The sequence below is a fragment of the Tasmannia lanceolata genome, unplaced genomic scaffold, assembly GCF_043159265.1.
Source record: "Tasmannia lanceolata isolate RefF3 unplaced genomic scaffold, GAP_Taslan_0.1 ptg000007l, whole genome shotgun sequence".
In the NCBI taxonomy this organism is placed as follows: Eukaryota; Viridiplantae; Streptophyta; class Magnoliopsida; order Canellales; family Winteraceae; genus Tasmannia; species Tasmannia lanceolata.
This window is the reverse complement of record NW_027518684.1, coordinates 16,887,332-16,907,104: the sequence shown is the minus strand read 5'-3', so window position 1 is coordinate 16,907,104 and position 19,773 is coordinate 16,887,332. Positions and strand designations below refer to the sequence as shown.

The 19,773-nt window shown below is 37.5% G+C and overlaps 1 protein-coding gene across 2 annotated transcripts; it reads left to right on the top strand.

The window, feature by feature from the left end:
• Window positions 1-1,584: 1,584 nt before the first annotated feature.
• Window positions 1,585-18,000, top strand: LOC143882127 (DNA-directed RNA polymerase V subunit 5A-like). Of its 2 annotated transcripts, XM_077385559.1 has the most exons (4): window positions 1,617-2,035; window positions 9,035-9,211; window positions 14,427-14,540; window positions 17,619-18,000. In XM_077385559.1, exons 1-4 carry the CDS (start codon window positions 1,799-1,801, stop codon window positions 17,742-17,744), a joined length of 654 nt encoding a protein of 217 aa, XP_077241674.1. In that variant the 5' UTR covers window positions 1,617-1,798; the 3' UTR covers window positions 17,745-18,000. The 2 variants fall into 2 exon arrangements, with proteins under 2 accessions (XP_077241675.1, XP_077241674.1); XM_077385560.1 differs by lacking the exon at window positions 14,427-14,540 and having other exon boundaries at window positions 1,585-2,035.
• Window positions 18,001-19,773: the final 1,773 nt, after the last annotated feature.

Sequence of the window (19,773 nt, the reverse complement as noted above, 5' to 3'; positions counted from 1 at the left end):
AGTTGGTGAAAATATCAAAACATGGTTGTGCTGATATCATTTCCCTTTCGTACGGTGTAAGCTCGTTTAGTCTAGTATTGTTAAAAAAAAAATTTACCCAAGCTCGTATAGTCTAGTATTGTTAAAAAAAATTACCCTACAGCTCTAAACCGTCAATTTTTTATGGGCCACAATCGAAGTGATATATCCGCCCCTTTTGATTACTTGGGAGTTGGGACAGCCAGAAGCAGTGTATCAATAAATGCAGTGGGTTTGATGTACGTCGTGTCAGAAGGATTCAATGGGGCGGATTGCCATGTACACTGATGCGGGCTGTCCCAAGCAATCAGAAGGGGCCTCGGATGTATCAATTCCCAATCTATGCAAAAAAATCATTACCATAGGATGATCCTAGCCCTGCGATCTATAGGAGAATTGCATATTATGGAAACCTTTACAAATTGGAGCGTTGGGATCATCCTATGCAAGTGAATTTGGGGGCACAACATATCTACGTTGTAGCCATCAAATGAACACTTTTGATCATCGTATGGTGTAAGCCGTACGATGCTTTTTGGAAAAATAATTAGACTATGGGGTTACATAATGTAAAAACTCCCTTTTTTGTTGATCTTAAATGTTCAAGTGATAAGCCCAAACGTGGGATTTTCAGCGACTCAGAAAATCAATCCACCTGGACAGTCCTAACAACCAGTGTAGTGCATTTTTAGGTCATTGATAAGACTATGGGTTGCTCCATTGTGACATGGTGGTCACGGAAACAGCCTCTCTGCAAAGCAGGGGTAACATTGTGTACATCTAGTTCTCCCCATACCCCACAATGGCGGGAGCCTCATGCACTGGGCCGCCCTTTTTTTATAAGACTACGGGTATTGTTTGGAAAGTTTGGAAAGTGAAAAAATATCACTTACGACCGCAGGACATTCAATTTACTACTATTATTCTCTATATAGGGCATAATCATATCATCTCCATATAAATCGTGAGATAAAGATATTTCCTAAGAAAAAAATTCCATAAATGCATATGATTCGATATAAAGAGCGTCCCATTTCCATGATTTTTGGGTCATTTAAGGCCCAACATAGGGCCTGTTAGATGAATGGTGGACCTAAGTCACTTTTACATTGGGCCATTTAAGTCCACTTTACCCCTCATTCAACTCTAGAGTTCTCATTTGAGATGTAAGATCCCACATCGAAAAGAGGAGGGAAAGCTATGGGCTATATGGGTGGATTTCTCTTTTGTGTAGACGCATTTTTGGCATTTCCAAATGGTAGGGCTGTGGAGTCTGTCAGGCATGATAGTGCTGCTGGATAACAATACCGGCGTAAGCAGAAGACCCATAACTGGATAATATTTGCATGATAGGATCAAATTGTGACAAAAAAGCTCATATTACCGTTGCCGGTTCTGACTTAAGCATCGGATAGCTTCCTCAGGTGAGCTTCAACCGGGACCCATTCAACCTCAGGTTAGATTGCAGCGGCAACAACTTCGAACATCTTATGTCATTCTATCAAGGGTTCAGAATCACCGAATGAGGGTGAGACGGCCCACTCCGTAGGACGATCCAAACCGTTCATTTGTTGGGCCATACAGTAAATGGATTGTGCCCAAAATATCAATTCCTAAGGATGATCCTAACCGTCCGATCTATGGAGGGGCTACATTAGTGAGCCTTACAGTACTTTTTGAAACATACGATTCGGCCCCACACCCTACAAAATCTCGGTTCTGAGTGTGTGAGAGTGTGTAGTAAGGTCGAGCAGAGAAGAAGAAGCGGCAGAAGAAGAAGATGATGATGGAAGAAGGAAGCTGTATCAACAGCTTCATAGACACAGGGAGTTTGGAGAGCCATCGTTACTTCAGAGCTCGAAGGACTGTTTTTGAGATGCTCAGAGACAGAGGCTACGATGTTCGTGATTCCGAATTCGACCTCACATTGCCCCAATTCCGCCTTAACTACGGAGAAAATCCCGACCTCGAACGCCTCAGGATCTCCACCTCTCTCCTCTCTGATCCTTCCAAAAAGGTCTCCTCATTTATCCTAGGGTTTCTGATCACCAACTAACCCTAGTTTTTCTTAATTATTTTGTTCTTACTCTCTGTTTCTTAACGTTAATCTGATTATATTTAGTCAGGTGAAGCAACTAACCCTAGTTTTTCTCTAATGATTTTGTTTTTATTCTGGTTCTTAACATTTATCTGACCATGTTTAGTTAAGTGAACCAAATACCCTAGTTTTTCTTTAATGTCATGTTCACATCTAGAAAATGCACACTGTGTTTCATCTATGTAAGTCTATTAGCTGGAGATGGCCATGCAAACTGTTTTTCATATTTTCTTCTTAAACCTATCTGTTACAAGAGATGAATCGCCTACAGTTTTCAAAATATATTTAGGAGGCCAAACATTGCTCTAAATTCTACATCTATGAGCTTGCACATTCCCAGCTAGTCGTGCAAATGCAGCCACCTGAATGCTTGACTAGTCTGTCATTGCATCTTCAAAATCAAATATACGAACTACACTCTTGGTTTGAGATAGAGAATGAGCTAAAAAAGGTGATGGACGAATGGGTTTATTGTGGTGGATTGATGGAGATTTCAATATAATCAGATTTGGACATGAGAAGAAAGGGCAACCAGCACAACCTCTAGCGTGGTGGTTTTTTCTGATTTTGTTGGAAGGAATGTGCCCATCGATCTCCCACTGAGCTGAACTCAGTGCACATGGTCCAACTATTTGACTAGACAGATTCCTAGTAGACCCGGGATGGCTTCAACATTACCGCTCAATAATATAATGAGCATTGGCCAAACCAACATCAGATCATTGCCCAATTTTGTTGGAGTCAGAACTTAGGATCATGGGAACCGGTGCCCTTTAGATTTGGACTTTGGAGGAACCATGAATGGTAGGCAGAGGTAAGGAAAGGTGGAAGTCCAGTGAGCATGACGGATGGGCAAGGCAAAAATGATGAGAAAATTGAAGATAGCAAAAGAAAGGATCAAGGAATGGATGAAGACCAATTTGGGAGAAGTGGAAGAAAACAAGAAACAACTGTTAGAATAGTTAGCTACACTGGACATAGAAGAAGAGGAATCATCTTTGAATGAGGATGATTTACAGAGTAGGCGGGTGTTAAAGGTTGAGCTAAGAAGGATGGTTATCCAAGAAGAATAGATGGGAGCAATGATTAGGAGTCAAGTGGCTAAAAGGGGGAGACAAGGACACAACATCCATCCATATGACTGTGGATATAAGTGCTAGTAGAAGGTATAACAACATATCCAATTTTTCTTTTTTTTTAAGGAACAATATATCCAGTTTAATGGTTGGGGTAAAATGCGAAGACCCAATGGTAATTACCCACATAAATTGTATCATGATTCAAGGTTTATATATGCCATAACTATAATGTTCCTAAGGTAGCGAAATTCCTTGTCAGGTAAGTTCCAACCCACATGAAAGGTGTAACGATTTGGGCACTCTCTCGGAGAGAAGCTCTATGCAATAGACATGTCTGTGAAGATGCGGACTACCTACACCTGGACAGAAAGACCCTATGAAGCTTTATTGTTCCTTGGGATTGGCTTTGGCCTTCCCTTCGCATCTTAGGCGGAGGGCGAAGAGGCCTCCTTGGGTTGAAGAAGACTTCATTTTACCTTCCTAGTCGGTTACTTCATCAATTCGGACATCAACAAGAGGTTCTAAACCATGTACTATATATATATATATATATATATATAGGATAGGGGCTTTAGACCAAAGCTAGATGGATTAGAGTTTTGATGCATTGATGATGATGTCCGTACCTTGATTTAGGAAGATTTTTTGGAGTAGGAGGTCGAAAAAGCTTTTTTTTTTGCTATGTAACGTGACAAGACACCTACGCCAAATGGGTTTCGCGTTCCTTTTTTTCCATGCATGTTGGGGGTTTCATAAAGGGGGATATCCTTGACATCTTTATAGAATTCCATGGCACTGTGCACATTGATAGAGATATGAATGCCAATTAAATCAGTTCCAAAGAAAGATGGGGCATGAGACGTGAAATATTACATGATAGTTCGGCGGGGATTGTATACAAAATACTAGCCACAGCTACTTGCTATCGGGTTGAGGAGAGTGCTTGAGCTTGGAATCTTCCTACCAAGGTTGAGAACAGTGCTTGAGCTTGGAATCTTCACATCCCATGAGGCTTTCTAATGTAGGCCAGGGGAAGAGAAAGACAAGAAAGGGGAAAAGAAGAGAAAGAGAAGAAGGAGAAGAGAAGAATAGAAGAAGAAAACGAGAAGGAGAAGAAGAGAAGAAAACGAAGGGGGGAAGAAAGGGAAAGAGAAGAGAAATAGCAGGGGAGAATCTGGAATCAGTTTTATTCCAAAGCTATCTGTCTAATACATGAGGCCCTCACATTTATAGGCAATAAAATAACATGGAAAATAAAATCCCTAAAACTAAATAACATGGAAATAAATAAAATAACATGGAAATAAAATCAATAAAAGTCATATTGGGCAAATATGCCACTTATTGGGATGAATAAAGAAAAATATTTCAGTTCTTAATAGGTTTGACTTCAGAGCTCGAGTTAGAGGGTTCAAGTTTTGGGAAAGGGCCCTCTTCCTCCTCTTGAATCAATTTAAGCTATATTCTTAGCAAGGCCATCTAGAGAGCCAATTCAAAGGCTCCTCTTCTTGAATGCTCAGCTGTGGCTACCGATTCAAGAGCCAGAGGGAAATGGTAATAGGTTTGGATGGTGGGGGTAGGTAGCATGGTAATAACTGTGGATTTTTTTCGTGAGTTGAAATGGTCAAATTGAAGTGCATCCATTGTAGGAAGAAGTGGCAAACAAAGGAGATGTGTTGGGATCTCTAATCTTCATTTGCATCGGAGGTTGTGCCCCTGTAATCATTTCCTGTCCTTCTACGCCTTCTCTAATTCCCACTCTTCTCGCCATTGATAATTTCGGTTTCCTCAATCTTAACAAACATAATTACTTTTTATGGAAGATGTAATTTCTTCTCTTGCATAGTCAAACTCTACAGAGGTACACTGATGATACTCTTTCGAGTCCTCTTGACTGTATCTCCTCAAACACAAATCTACCACGATGACTGTTGCACCCAAACCTGGATTGTGCAAAATGGGATGACATTTATCAGCTTATTGAAGCTTGTCGCTTGCCGCTATTTGCAAAGAAATTCTCCTACAGGTTGTAGGATTAGTCACACTGCGTGCTGTTTGGTCACATCTTGGGCCCACCTTCTCTCAACTCGTTTATAGCTGTGTGATCAGCTTGAGAGTTTTGAAAGTGGCAATTCATCACTCGAGGGTTATTTTAACCATTTTAAGATGTTCTTTGACGCACTGTCGTCAATCATCTCAAGGATGATGATGATTTAGTGCCTTTTCTTCTCAATGGGATTGGTCTTTAACACGAGGTGCTCATCACCTCCTTGCTTCCAACGCCTCCTATTTCCTGCTTTGATGATCTAGATGCTCGGCTCCTCAATTAGGTACCTTGATTGAAGTACTTATACTAAATCGACAATTGCCACAATGTTGTTCCCTTAGCATGATGCTCGTCTGGCTTGGGTCATAATGGTGGGTGTTTTTGTTTTGGTAGTGGACAATTTGAAGATCCTGCCTGTGGTGGTGGACGTGGGACCACTTTTAGATAAGTTAAAGCTTTAGGTCATATTTAATGTTGATTTTTGCTGTTCTCACTCTTGTTATGGGATTAAAACTTAATTATTATTTTTATGTGTATAAACACTTCCTAAATTTTACTGAAAATAAATTTTCTACGATAATCCTTATTTGTTGCTTCAGTGAAGAAGCAACCTTAGAAAGTTGACACTGTTACTTTGTATTTTATATAGGAAATTCAAAACATTTAAAAAATATATAATGCTTAAAGGGAGGGTCTTTTTTTTTTCATTAATTGCCCTTTCCACCTTCAAGCAAGATGTTTAGGGCATGGTTTTAAATTTCCACCGAAATCCGATTTTGGTCAAGACCGAAACTGAAATCAGGTATACCGGAAATGGTATATTTTTTCGGCCGAAACTTCGAAATTTTGTTATTCCGAAATTTCGCCCAAAAAATCAAGGAAATTTCACCCAAAAATCTCGCTTTTATAAATTAAATAATATTTTCCTGAAATTTTTGCCGAAATTCAGTACGTAATTAAATAATATTTTTTATGTATACCGGATTTCAAACCGAAATTTCGGATTTCGGCCGCGACCGAAATGGGTACTGAAACCGAAATTTAAAACCATGGTTCAGGGCAACTTCCATCTTCATTCCAATTCTTGTATAATTTCTTAACTACTTAGCTTGTTACATGCCTTAATATTTCTAATTCAATGGTCACTTAATTTCTACGGTCAAATAAACGGAAACGCCAAAAATACGTCGAATGAAAAAATAACGATTTTAATACGTTTTGTTTTAAAAAACGGACTAAAAAAACAGGCCTGTCCATGACTTCGTATCTCTTTATATCTAAATGTCACATAAACAAACTAAGCTCATTAAATTCAATCCCAAAAAGTATGCTCATTAAATGTCACATTATTCAAATGGTCCAATGCCAATTTGTAGGAGAAACACACTGACGTTGAAAAAAAATAATAAAGAATCTTTCAATTAACCCAAAAGAAAGCTTCAGTTTTACAGAAAATCGAAAGATTCTGAGATTAAAAAAAATTCAATCAGTGAAACGCCTAATCAAGACTCTGCAATCACAATCGAACTTGACAAAACTCATATGCGATTAGGGCAAGATTTCACTAATCTACAATACTTCACATCCACACCATCAGAAATGATTTTCTTGCCAACTTGGTGCAAAGCCATTGTTGGTCTAAAATTTAATCTTAATTTTGAGTACGATTATGCCAACCGATTCTGAGCCATTCCTAATTTTAAACTTAATTTTGGCAACTTGGTGCGAAGCCATTGTTGGTCTAAAATTTAATCTTAATTTTGAGTACGATTATGCCAACCGATTCTGAGCCATTCCTAATTTTAAACTTAATTTTGGCAACTTGGTGCAAAGCCATTCCTAGCAAATCCCATATAGGCCCTCTTTGTGTAAGATTATACCAACCGATTCTCTGAGTCCTAAACTGATTGTTGGTCTCAAATTTAAAGAGTCCACTGATCGGTTTGGCACTCTCAAACGGTTGTCATAATCTTAAACGAACAGGGCAATAGAAGTTGGGAGGCAAAAATGAGAAAGACCCAGTAATGAATACACCATCAATGGCATCCACAGTTCCACACACATCCCTTATTCAGTAAATACACTATCAGAAAGGAGAAGGCGCCAAAAATGACAATCATAGAAAACCAGGAAAAAAAAAGCATATTTTTTTCTTCTTTTTCTTCTTCTCGTTTATGAGATTAAATGTGGAGCGTCAAGGGCGATGTCTTAAGGTGGAGGGCGACGGCCGGATGGGCGGAGAGGTTAGGGTTTAATGCATGGGAGGGGAGAGTGGGAGACGTGGGAGAGAAGAAAACAGTAGTTTAGGTCTTTTTAAGTTGTTTATGGTTTTTTTTGCAAATTAGAAAAGGGACAAGGGTAAATTTGGAAAAAAAATGAAAAAAAACGCTTCTTAACCTTTTTAATCGTGTTTTAAACGTTTGTATTACAAAATACCGTTTTAAACAGCAGTGCCGTTTTATACGGCGAATTAAACGGCTAGTGAATAAACCGTGACTTTTGAAAAAAACTCCGTTTAATTCGGCGTTTTGCTAACTATGAGCAGGACTACCAACGCCAGAAGGTTGAATCAAGTACCAAGCAGCTACATTAAGGAAGACTTGTATTGTGTTAGTTTTTAATTGTTTTTTCTTTTTAGAAATCTTTCTAATAATTCTTTTGCCATTTTCCTACCACTTCTTTTTTGGTTATGGGAACTTATTGGTGGCATACCTTTGTTCTTGTTTGAGAATCTCAATCACCAAGAAACCGCATTTAGGTATTCTTTTTGTAAATAAATGCAGTTTGTTGGAGCTTGTGATTGGAAGACTACTCTACAACTCAGCGATTTCATCTCCTCCTAAGTTTTAGTTCATTCTTCTTTGGTGCGTCCCATCTCTGTAACAGTGCTTGCTTTGCCATCTCTGTCACAAATATCGTTCTCGGGAATTTCTTGGCAAGGGAAAATCTTGGGATATATTAAATTTTATTATTATTTTTGGGTTTATATTAAGGGAAAAACTATTAAAATAAAATTATTTTAAAAATATATAAATATATAACATTTTAAGAAAAATATAAAATAAAAATATCGGGATAATATCGTGATATTATCGCGATATTTTATGATAAAATGAAAATATCACTATATTTTTAGAATCTCGGGATTATTTAAGGATTTTGTTGTTTTATTAAAATGTCGCAATATTTTGAAAATATCGGAGATATTTGTGACATAGTTCGCCATTGCTTCAGGACCAATTGAACCATGTCCTACCATTTGCCGAAGCACATCCATGTGGGATTGTTAGAATCTTTTGATCTTTTTCTGCAGTCTCCAATTTCTATCATGTCAGTTATATATTTATCATGAAGCGCCTCGTAAGCTTTCTTCATTGCTAAGAGAAGTCCGTTAATTAAATGTTGCGGACTTCCCAGCAAGAAACATACTAAGATGAAGACAGTGGTTGTCTTTTACAGAAGTGACTGGGGGTTAAAAGCACCCAATAATGGGCAACACTGCAGAATTCTTATTTGTTGAGTGTTTTTGGTCGTTGTTTAAGAATTAAACGTCCTAGAAATTCCATTGTGCAAACAATTTGTGACATCATTATAATGCACGTTAGAAACATTGTGTTGAAAAATGTTTCTTATCGTACAGGTAAAAGGGTCAACATTATTTGCTTATCATGTCGTCTTAAAGATGATAATGCTGTGCTGTGGTATTCTTTCTCAAGCATTTCATACACAACATCTATGATAAGCAGTCTTATTGAATCAATTTAGTAACTATATTCATTATTTTAATTGCAGATTTTGGTAATCTTCTGTGGAACTGATGCAGTCAAATTACCAATCATACGCGGCATTTACACTCAGGTTAAAGAAGTAAATTTGAATCGGATGATATTGATCGTGCAGAGCAAAATGACACCTCAAGCCAAGCAGGCCATTGCAGAAATTTTTCCATTTAAAGTTGAGCTATTTCAAGTAAGTCACATGAAAGATCTTCTGGTTTGAATATATCCTTTTAGTTTTATCTACCTACCAAAAGGAAGAAAATTTTTGTTTAATCTCATTGCCTTCTGCAATGTTTCTGACTAAGGCATTTACCCATAATTGCAAATGTGTTATGTAACTAAAAACATACTACTCTTTGATGCCTTTTGACTTGCAACAAATGTTGTGCACGCTGTGCTTCTTCTATGGATTTTCCATCTTAGGAATGACCTGTTAAAATGGCAACCGGGAACAACAGGTTACATTCCCGTGTTGCTTGGTTGATACTTGATAGATCTCTAGCTTTGCTTCATACATTGCTTTCTGCTATGTTTCGAAGGCATTTACTCACAATTGCAAAGGTGTTATGACACTAAAAACATACTACTCTTTGTTTTTGAGTAAGATAGTCGCTTTGTTACTTAAAGCTTTGATTACATGGGGAAAAACGCTTTGATTACCTTGGGAAAAACACTTGCCAAGTCATACTCTCCATCTTCAGATTGCCCCTCTTGAAAAGAGACGACTCTTGGCGACATTGAAATGTTTCTTAAACCATCGAAAAGCCTTAGACTTAATCGTGTGTGCTGGGAAAGACCCAAGCTACTGAAGCTGCTAAAGTTAAATACTGACGAGGCATCCAAGGACAATCCTGACTTTTCTGGGGTGATGGGATCGTTAGAAATCATGATGGCAAGATTATCTTTGCATTCTCATTATTATGGAGTCAGAAGCAATATCCAGGTAGAAACTAGAGGCATGTTAGACGGCCTTAGATATTGTAAAGCATTGGAATTCTTAAATGTTTGTGTAGAATAGACAATAATGTCTTAATCGATATAATTGTTTTTAACAAGGATCCTCCTTGGTCGATTAAATAATTTTGGTAGGAGCTTCGGCCTCTTATCCTTGATTTTAAGCCTAAAATGAACGAAGTTGCAGATCACCTTGCTAACTATGCTTGTAAAGTGTAAGAAAAATAGTGTGTTATTGGCATATGGGATCTTCTTACATTGGCTCAAGGCGATGTGAGTTATGATTTCTTGGGTATCCCTATCATTCGTAGCAGGTAAGTGTTTTGGGTATTTGTTGTTTTTTTTGTTTCCTGAGGTAAGATGGTTTGCCCCCCTCATGTACTTTTATCTTCCAGTCTCTTGCTATAAACAAGTGGGGCTTTGACCTGTGAGCATTTATACAATAATTTTGCAAGTATTGATTTGATGACTCTAGAGGCTTCACGCCCACTTCTTCATTTCCAACTCTTCCCAAAAACCATCTTTGTGCACGACAAGTTACTCAGCTGAGTGAACCCATTGCCATTCCATCTTTATAACCCAAATCGTGGTCACGTCCATCCTCTCTTCTAGAGGTTCATTTGTCCATCTCCACCACCTTTCCATTGATCGACCCCACAACATTGGAAGTCAAAGGATCCCATGCATGCAACAAAGTACCAAAAATCCTTTTTCCATTTTAGGTTACTTTTCATTTCCGCACACATTTTCTTTCTTATTATGGCACCAATGTTTGCACCATTGGCACCACTGTTTGCACCATTTACATCCGAATGGCAATTTATCTATATATGCAACAAATCAAAGGTTGAAAAACAAGGTCTTAGTAAAAGTGGAAAAGTTCCAAATTGGAAAAAGGGCCTTAGTAAACAGATATCAAACAAACACGTTTTAAGGGGGAAATTCCAAACTTTTTAGAGTTTTCCAAAACAGGGTTTTCCAAAAAAAAATTCAAACTTTTTATGCTCTGTATGGTTGCCGGGTTTTTTTTGTTCCTGGGAGTTATGTGGGAGAAAAAAAAACCCTGGGAGATAAGTGGGAAAAAAAAGTCCTAGAAGTATCCTGGTAAAATAAAATTCCCATGTTTGGTTATGTGGGAGAAAAAAATACCCTGGGAGATATGGTGGGAAAAAAAAAACCTTTGTTTGGTTGCTTGAACTGTTGGGTAGAAAAAATTTCTTCTCAAGCTTATTTTTGGTTCCTGAGTTTATTTTTGTTCCTGGGGTTATCTTGTGATGGGATGAAAAGGCAATCATTACAAAAGTGGGATTAAAAAATTCACCCCACAAGTAATCATTACAAGAGTGGGATTAAAAAAAACCTAGTGCTAAAAGGCAACCAAACATGGGATGGGACCAAAATTTAACTTACTCTCCCACATAACTCCCAGGAACAAAAAAAACCCGGCAACCAAACAGAGCATTAGGGTTTTCAAAACAGGATTTTCTAGAAAAAGTCCAAAACTTTTTAGGGTTTTCAAAACTAGGTTTTCTAGAAAAAATCCCGTAGAAAAGCAGAAAAAATGTATTTCTTTGATTTGCAGGTTTTTTTCCAATTTACAACAGATTAAGGCGGGTTTTTTAATTTTATTTTGAGAAAATAGCTTTATACATTCTAAATCGGAACATCTTTCCAGTTTTTGTCATTTCGACCATTTCAGTCAAAATTTCGACGGAAATAATGAGGTGGAACAAATCCATTGAGATTTCATTTTGGAGGGGATGTAAATGGAAACATTTCGGTTGTTTCGTGTTGGTTTTAGTGGAAATTGAAAACCATGCTAGTGCAAAGGCCAAGTTTCATGGTGTCTCTCACGTTGCATAAGTTAATGTGGTTGAAAACTCTTATGGAACCAATGGTTTTGTGGTAGAAAGCTAATAACATTTTTTTTTGTTATAACCAGCATGGTTTTAAATTTCGGCCGAAACGTTTCGTTTCGGCCGAAATATTTCGTTTCGGCCGAAATATTTCGGTTTCGGTGGAAAACGAAACGAAATTCACAGTGAGTCGGAAAAGTACCAAATTTCGCCGAAACGTTTCGGAAATTTCGGCCGAAACATTTCGTTTCGGTAAAATTTTAGTGAAATTTCGGAAATTTCGGTGAAACGTTTCGGAAATTTCCGACGGTGAAATTTTTACAAGATTTCGTCCGAAATTTCGTACCGAAACCGAAACCGAGATTTAAAACCTTGATAACCAGGCACCTACTTATATTGTTGGTAATTGATGCAAACCTAGGGTTCACAATCAGATCTGAGAACTTTTGGAGCAATAAAAGGGCTATTAATTCATTTAGGGAAGCAAACATACATTTCCAATCAATTTAAGCTCAAGCATAATATGGTAATCTTTCACAGTTAGGGTATTCATAGAAAAGTTATAACTGTGTGCTCTTTCATCAATAAAATAATAGATCCAAGCAATTTTCCATACATTAGATCCATGTTAAATCAAACTAGCTATGAAATATATCAGATCACAAAATATGTGCCAAAAATATCAGATATATAATTAGTCTAAAAATGGCTCAGATCAATACCTAAATGGTGGATGGTGGAAAAGGGGAAGGTAATATCCGTGACAGAATCATGATATGATGGGGATGGGTAGCAAGGGGGGTTAGGGGAATGGTTTGGGGAAAGAGCGTGTAAAGAAAAGAATGCTTAGAGAAAGAAACAAGAGGGCAGATAGGAAACGAGGATCGAGGAAGAAAGGGGAAATGAAAAAAAGGAGAATGTGAGTAGGAGAAAGTGAAGGCGTACCTAGGAGAGGGGCATCGTTGGGCCCTCGTGCCTTGGTCATATCAACAAGAGGATAAGTCAAGAGGGGAGAGAAAAGGGTTTGATGGATCTTAACCAAGAGGAAGAAGGGAAGGTTGGTGGCTCTCATAGGGTTCCTTCTTTTCACGCAAAAGTTAGGTTTGAGAGGAGAACTGTGGTTGGGTTTTGGGCCTTTTAAATGGTGGGCATGGGTAGAGGGGTAAGGATGGTAAGTAGGCCAGGGATAGTGATGTGGACATCCCCCATCTCTTGGTCTCATCAAATATAGCAAAATAACTAAAATTCAGTGTCTAAGTGAAATAAAACAAACATGTTCTAAATAAACGAACTAATCCGAAGGCTGAATCATATCAGTAATCCAATATTCCATGAGAGAGCTGAGCACATTAAAGGAGATTGTCATTTTGTTTGTGAAAAAGGTCAGGAGTTAATTGATATCTACGATGAATGTGAGGTCTAGATCAACCGGAAAATATATTTATGAAGGCACTTGGCCCTCTTCACTTTGGTGTTATTTGTTCTAAGTTGGGCGTGGATGGTAACCATTGTCCAGCTTGAGAGCAAAGTGATAGGAAATAAGGTGGTTCAAGAAGTTTTATATTGGTTTTATATGTGCTTTTCATGTTTAGTGAGGTTGGGGCCCATCATATTGATAACACAAAGACACTTGTAATTTCTGTATATATATATATATATATATGAGGAAACTGTTGGCGAGCTTAAGCTCACCAAACTTATGGTGAGCTAGCTTGCCCAATCACATGGGTCCCACATTTTGGAGAGTGATCCAAACCATTCATTTGCAAGGCCTTATCATAGATAGGGGGTGTACCAAGGCCTCACCAACAGTTTCCTCTCTCTCTCTATATATATATGAGGAATGATAGATGCAAGGGCTAAAGAAGGGCCCTTGAATAGATCCATGTCATTAAGTGCAACTGAATTCAGTTTCTCAACCGACTTTTAAAATGACATGGATCTATTCAAGGGCCCTTCTCCGGCCATTCCATAAAGAGGGTGATTCCTCACACACACACACACACACACACACACAGAGAGAGAGAGAGAGAGAGAGAGAGAGAGAGAGAGAGAGAGAGAGAGAGAGAGAGAGAGAGAGAGAGAGAGAGAGAGAGAGAGAGAGAGAGAGAGAGCATTAGCTTTCATGCCCAACAAACTCCCCTCCCTCTATTCTCATTCTCCTTACATTTTCTACCTTCTTTTCTACCTTAATTTATTCTCTCCTCCGAATGATTTCTTCATTTCTTTTACTTAAACAAAATTATAAAGATGGGAGAGAAATGTGAAGACATAAGAAAAGAGTATTTTTCCACCTAGGGAAAATAAAGAAGTATAGAAAGAATGTGCCATCCATAAAAATCCAAGTAAATTGGTAAAACGAAGAATTTTGCTTTTTGGATAAAGCTAATGAAACGGGGAACTCATGAAGAAGTTGCTAGACATAATGTGTAGGTTTAAATTTTATTTTATCTTGGGAACTCATGAAGAAGTTGATTGAGATAATGCACAGGTTTACATTTTATTTTATCTGTTCATATTTTATTTACTCTTTACCTTTGGGAGTTCTATATTTTGTACTTGGAATGTTTTCATCTTTGATTGTTTTCTTTACAGATTCAAGACTTGTTGATTAATATTACAAAGCATGTTTTAATGCCAGAGCATTACATGCTGACTCCAGAGGAAAAAGAAAAGCTTTTAAAACAATATAGTGTGGAAGACAAACAGGTTAATTTTTTTTAACCTATGATAGCCTTCCACTGACTAAGTTTACATGTTAATCTCAGGGATGAAAATGAAATTTTTGTTTCTTTTGTTCCCGACCTTGATTCTTCAGTGCCACTAAAAAAAAATTAAAATCTTTGACAGCTGACAGTTGTGGACGATGGAGATGAACATTCTTGCTATTAATAATGAGCGATGCTATATTTTTGTTGTTTTTTTTCCTTTTTGGCCATCATGGTGAAGGTGCACATTCTAGTTATTACTTATTGGCTGGTCTTTACATTGTTGCAACTTGCAAGTGCTGTACCACTTTGGTTCAACTAATATGTGATGTGACATATGTTAAATGCAATTTCTTTTTTCATGGTTTGAACTGTGTTTTAAGTCTTTATTTGTTTAGGATTTGTATTTTCCTGACAGAATTAGAGCATTCTCTTATTGTTTACATCTCAAAAAAATTAGATCTTCATCCCCGTAATATTATTTTTATGGTTATGTTGAATTTGGAATTTGATACCTGGACAATTCTATTCGTGAGTATCCCTGCAAATAATATAGTTATGGTTACTTTTTTTTTTTTTCCCACACTTGACATCCTTTGGGTAAAACTCTACCTTTTCATATCTGAATCAACTCTATCTGTGGCTTCCAATCTTATTGGCTACAATTTGTTGCAATTTGCATATTTTATCTTCAGAATTAGGCGTGAAGAATTTATTGCTAAAGGAGTTTACAGTTATGGAATTTTATAGCTCTCTTCATGACCAATAAGGACTACAATTGACTCCGACAAGTTGGAGAGATGCAAATCCTGGAAGATAATCAACCAGACCTGTCAACGCACTCAATCCGAATATGCAGTCACAACAAAATGTGATTAACACAATCTGAGAAAAGGATGAGAAAATAATTTTTCTTGGGTTTGCAAAACTCAAGAACAAAATAGCAATGATTGCAAGTATTGCCTTCCAAAACAAGTTGCAATTTCAATAATAAAAAAGTTTATTCCTAATCCTTTTCAAAACTACATAAATACTACTCTGGAAACGTGAATAGTGATATTAACATTAACGTGAATAGTGACACTACTGTGAATAGTGGACCCTCCTAACATGATCTAAAACAAATTAAAGTGAATGAAATAAAAAAGCTAACTAGACTTCAAACGTGGGGCCATTTATTTAAGTTTACCAGTTTTCATGAAGCTTACCAGACATCCCATAATCATTTGCGAAATGACCTCTGGCCCTCCCATTGATTTATAAACATATCTGCAGTAAAGGCTACTACATCAATATATTTGCAAACTCGTCACTGTTACTCTATTTCTTTTCTCACTGTTGACATACTTTGGGTACACCTTTGCTTTTCATATCTGAATCAACTCTTTCTGTGGCGTCCAATCTTAAGCTGGTACAATTTGTTTCAAGAGGCATATTGTATCCTTAGGATTATGTGAGAAGAATTCAGTGCTATGGGAGTTACACTTGCGGCATTTTATAGTTCTCTTCATGGCCACACAATGACCACAAGTGACTCCGCAAGTTGGAGAGATGTGGATTCTGGAAGATAATCAACCAGACCTATCAATGGCATGCACTCAATCTGAATATTCAGCAATAACAAAATGAGATTGACACATACTGTGAGAACAAGAAAATATTTTTTCTGAGGGGTTGCAAAACCCTAGAACACAGAATAGCTAGGATTGCAGATATTGCCTCCCCAAACAAGTTTGCATTTCAATAATATAAAAGTTTATTACCAATGGGAGTGTTATCTTTTCAAAAAAATAAAATAAAATAATAATAATAGAAAAGTCTATTACCAATCCTTTTCAAAATGACAGAAATGCTACTGCCCTCAAAACGTGAGTAGTGTTGAAATAGTAATGTGAGTAATGGCATTGACATTAACGTGAGTAGGGGACCCATCTAGCATGACTTAAAATAAATTAAAACATAAGCGAATGAATTAAAGAAGCTAATAGACTACAAACATGGGGCTACTTTTTAAAGTTGACCAATTTTCTTGACACCTTCCTGACATCCTGCAATAATTTGCGAAATGATTTCTGGCGCTCCCATGCATTCATAAACACATCTGCGGTTAAGGTGAACTTAGAAAGAAGAAGGGAAAATGGGATATCAGGTTGGGAAAAAAGAAATTTTCCCCAACTACTTTCGGTCCTCGCCTATTTATATTAAGACTCAAGTATGACTTAAGTATGATGTTACAAAAGTGCCCCTATACTTAAGTGAAATTACACTAAAAGACAAATGATTAATCTACCCTTATAAATGTTACATCATAAATCTACTATAAAATGAATTATCTACCCTCATAAATGTTACTTCATAAATACTAGTCTATAGATCTTCCATCTTATCACCTTCTTTTACACTGGCCTTCTTATATGCTACGTTGTCACTTAATGTTTGCTATTCATCATGTGACACCTGTTGAGTCAGTCTGTTGCATACTGCTATTGTGATAGGCGAATACCTTCCTTGGACCTCTCCACCTTTACTCCAAGGAAATAGTGTAGTTGTCTTAGGCCCTTCATTTCAAAGGTCCCTTATAGGATGTTATTTTGCGTTAAAAAGAGTTAAGACCCTGAGTCTCTGAACTGTCACTACTTGTGAGGATTATATCATCAACATACACTAAAATCAGCATACCCTTGATTGAGCATGCTTGAAAAACAAGTAGTAGTCATGTTTTAAGAGTGTGCCTCCCACCTCTAGTGGCTAGAAACTCTTCCTTAAGACACTCCCAACTTGGAATACTCGTTTTCTGTCACTCTGAAATATGCTCCCATGCCTCCTTATTGAGAGCTACCACTTATCTTTTCATCGACCTGAACTCCTGAGCTCCATATTCACCTTTTATGTCCACCAGTCTCCCTTGTGTTTAAAAAAATTATTTATTTCTTATTACAGTTGCTTCTAAGGCAGACGTCCAGTAGGGACTAGTAAATCGATGAGATGTTCAAATGGAGTTTAAAGAATTTACTGCGATATATGTTGGATTGTTGTGCTTCTAATTTCCCAAACTGATGAACTGGTTAATTTGTTCTAGCTTCCTCGCATATTGGAGACTGACGCAATTGCACGCTATTACGGGCTTGAGAAGGGACAGGTGGTGAAAGTTACTTACGGTGGTGAAATTACTGGTGACCATGTAACTTTCCGTTGTGTTACCTAATAAACTTATGAGGACTGCAAGCATCAAGGATCCTATTTTGCAAGAGAAATGTGTCATGGCTTTTAAAATTTGGAAAATGTCACATGGAGAATTTCATGCTTTGGAAGAACATTTGACTGTCTGATGAGGTAGCAGGTTTTGTTTGTTTACATATGTGGTACTCCATGCCAAATTGGGGACTGATCTATAGTTTTGTACAAATATCTATTTTCTGTCTATCTTGATACGAAATCTGGAAGAACTGCAGCTTTACCTACTCATAATCTTTGTACATGCTGTCTAGTTGGATCTTCAAATTTGTGATGAAATTAGGGGACAGGTTCGGGTCTGGTTTCCTAAGGCCTCATCTGTCCGTGGATAAAGCAATGGTATGTGATGTTCACAAAGCTAGAGAGGTGTTGGGTTTGTATATAGTTTCTGAGTTGCATTACTGCTTAGGGTTTTGGTAAAACTGAGGGTCATCCAATGGATAAGATTTCTAGGGCATGGCCTATCAATGGTGAGGATTAACAAATGAATGGTTTAGAATCAGTGGAAAAATGGTCTCCACTTGATCTTTTACTTGCCCTTTGAAAAAACTGGAGTCCGGCACCATATAATTCCTCTAGATACACCTAAAGATGTAGAGCCTCTTTGGATGCAGGGCAATTGCTCTGATACCATGTGAAACTACCAATTGTTCCAAAAGCTTAAGCATTTTTGTTAAAGTATAAAAGATTAAATAACGCCATCTCCGCAGCTTAAGCTTTTGGAGTAATTGGTAGTTTCACATGATATCAAAGCAATTGCCCTTGGTTCAAAACCTTCTTGATATTAAAATCTGCATGTAATGGCCAACCCAAAAGAGGGGTCACATGTGCCGTGTGTAGGCCAACCCTAAAAAAAGAGAGGTCACAGGTGAGGAGGAGTGAAGTATAAAAGATTAAATAACGCCATCTCCAACAGCTTAAGGTAAGGTATGTGCTTAGTATTGATGCCACGCACCAATCTGCCAAGTCTAATGAGTGGGGGTGGTTGCCCCAGTCTTTATGAGGCTCCATTTATTTCGACGTAAAAATGGACGTAAATTTTGTTTTATGTTGTAAAAAACATAAAACAAATTTTACGACCATTTTTATGTCGGAAGATAAAACAAATTTTACGACCATTTTTACGTCGAAAGAAACGGAGCTTTAGCTATTGTCATGACATTAGTAAAGATCTTGTAATGTTGTATTATACCTCTTGCAGAGTTTATTGCCCAACAAAGTTCTTGATTGTGGTCAGAAGGTCATTAGATTGCTTATCCACTGTAACATATGACACAGTGTTCAATCAAAATGAAATTGCAAATTTTTTGTAGTTAAACAGATAAAATATACTTATTTTACCAGAGATAAGTTTGAGAAATATTTGTTGATTGGCTCGAGACCTGAGGCAAATAAGACTGAGCTATAAGCTCCCAATGGGTTATATTCTTGGCAGGGCTCAACCTTCCAAGTGGGATCTCCATATGGAATGGAAACTGAGATTACTAATGTCATGTTTGGTAATCATGAATTTTTTTCCATGGAATATTAGTTTACTCAACTGGCGAGTGACCAAAAGAGGAGTGAGTGAGAAGAGGGTGAGGAAATGCTGAAAACAAGGGAAAAAAAATCTAATCATAAGGGCATATTTGGCTATCATGATTTTTTTTTCCTGAGTGAGGAGAGGGCAAGAAAGGCCTGATAAACCAGGAAACAAAAAACTCTGCTCAAAATATTCTCTTTTGTTTCTAACTCTGTAGCTGCTTCTCCCCCTCAACTCATTCGTGACCTCTCAAGTCTCCTCCCACTCACACCTCTATCACCACTCGAAGACACTAATTTATCATGAAAAATAAATTCCTGGCTGCCCGACATGGCCTAATATGATTTATTTTTTACTTGTTTTTTTAGTGTTTTATCACCATTTCCTCAGTCACGCCTTCTCACATCTCTTCATTCTCCCACCTCTGTATATCGCTCTCAACTCTAACCCAACCGGAGATAGCATTCCCTCCACCCTA

Coding starts and splice junctions, on each gene's coding strand:
- LOC143882127 (XM_077385559.1), top strand. CDS start 1,799: ATGATGATGGAAGAAGGAAGCTGTATCAACAGCTTCATAGACACAGGG. Junction 2,036..9,034: donor TCTCTGATCCTTCCAAAAAG/GTCTCCTCATTT, acceptor TTTTAATTGCAG/ATTTTGGTAATCTTCTGTGG. Junction 14,541..17,618: donor ATAGTGTGGAAGACAAACAG/GTTAATTTTTTT, acceptor AATTTGTTCTAG/CTTCCTCGCATATTGGAGAC.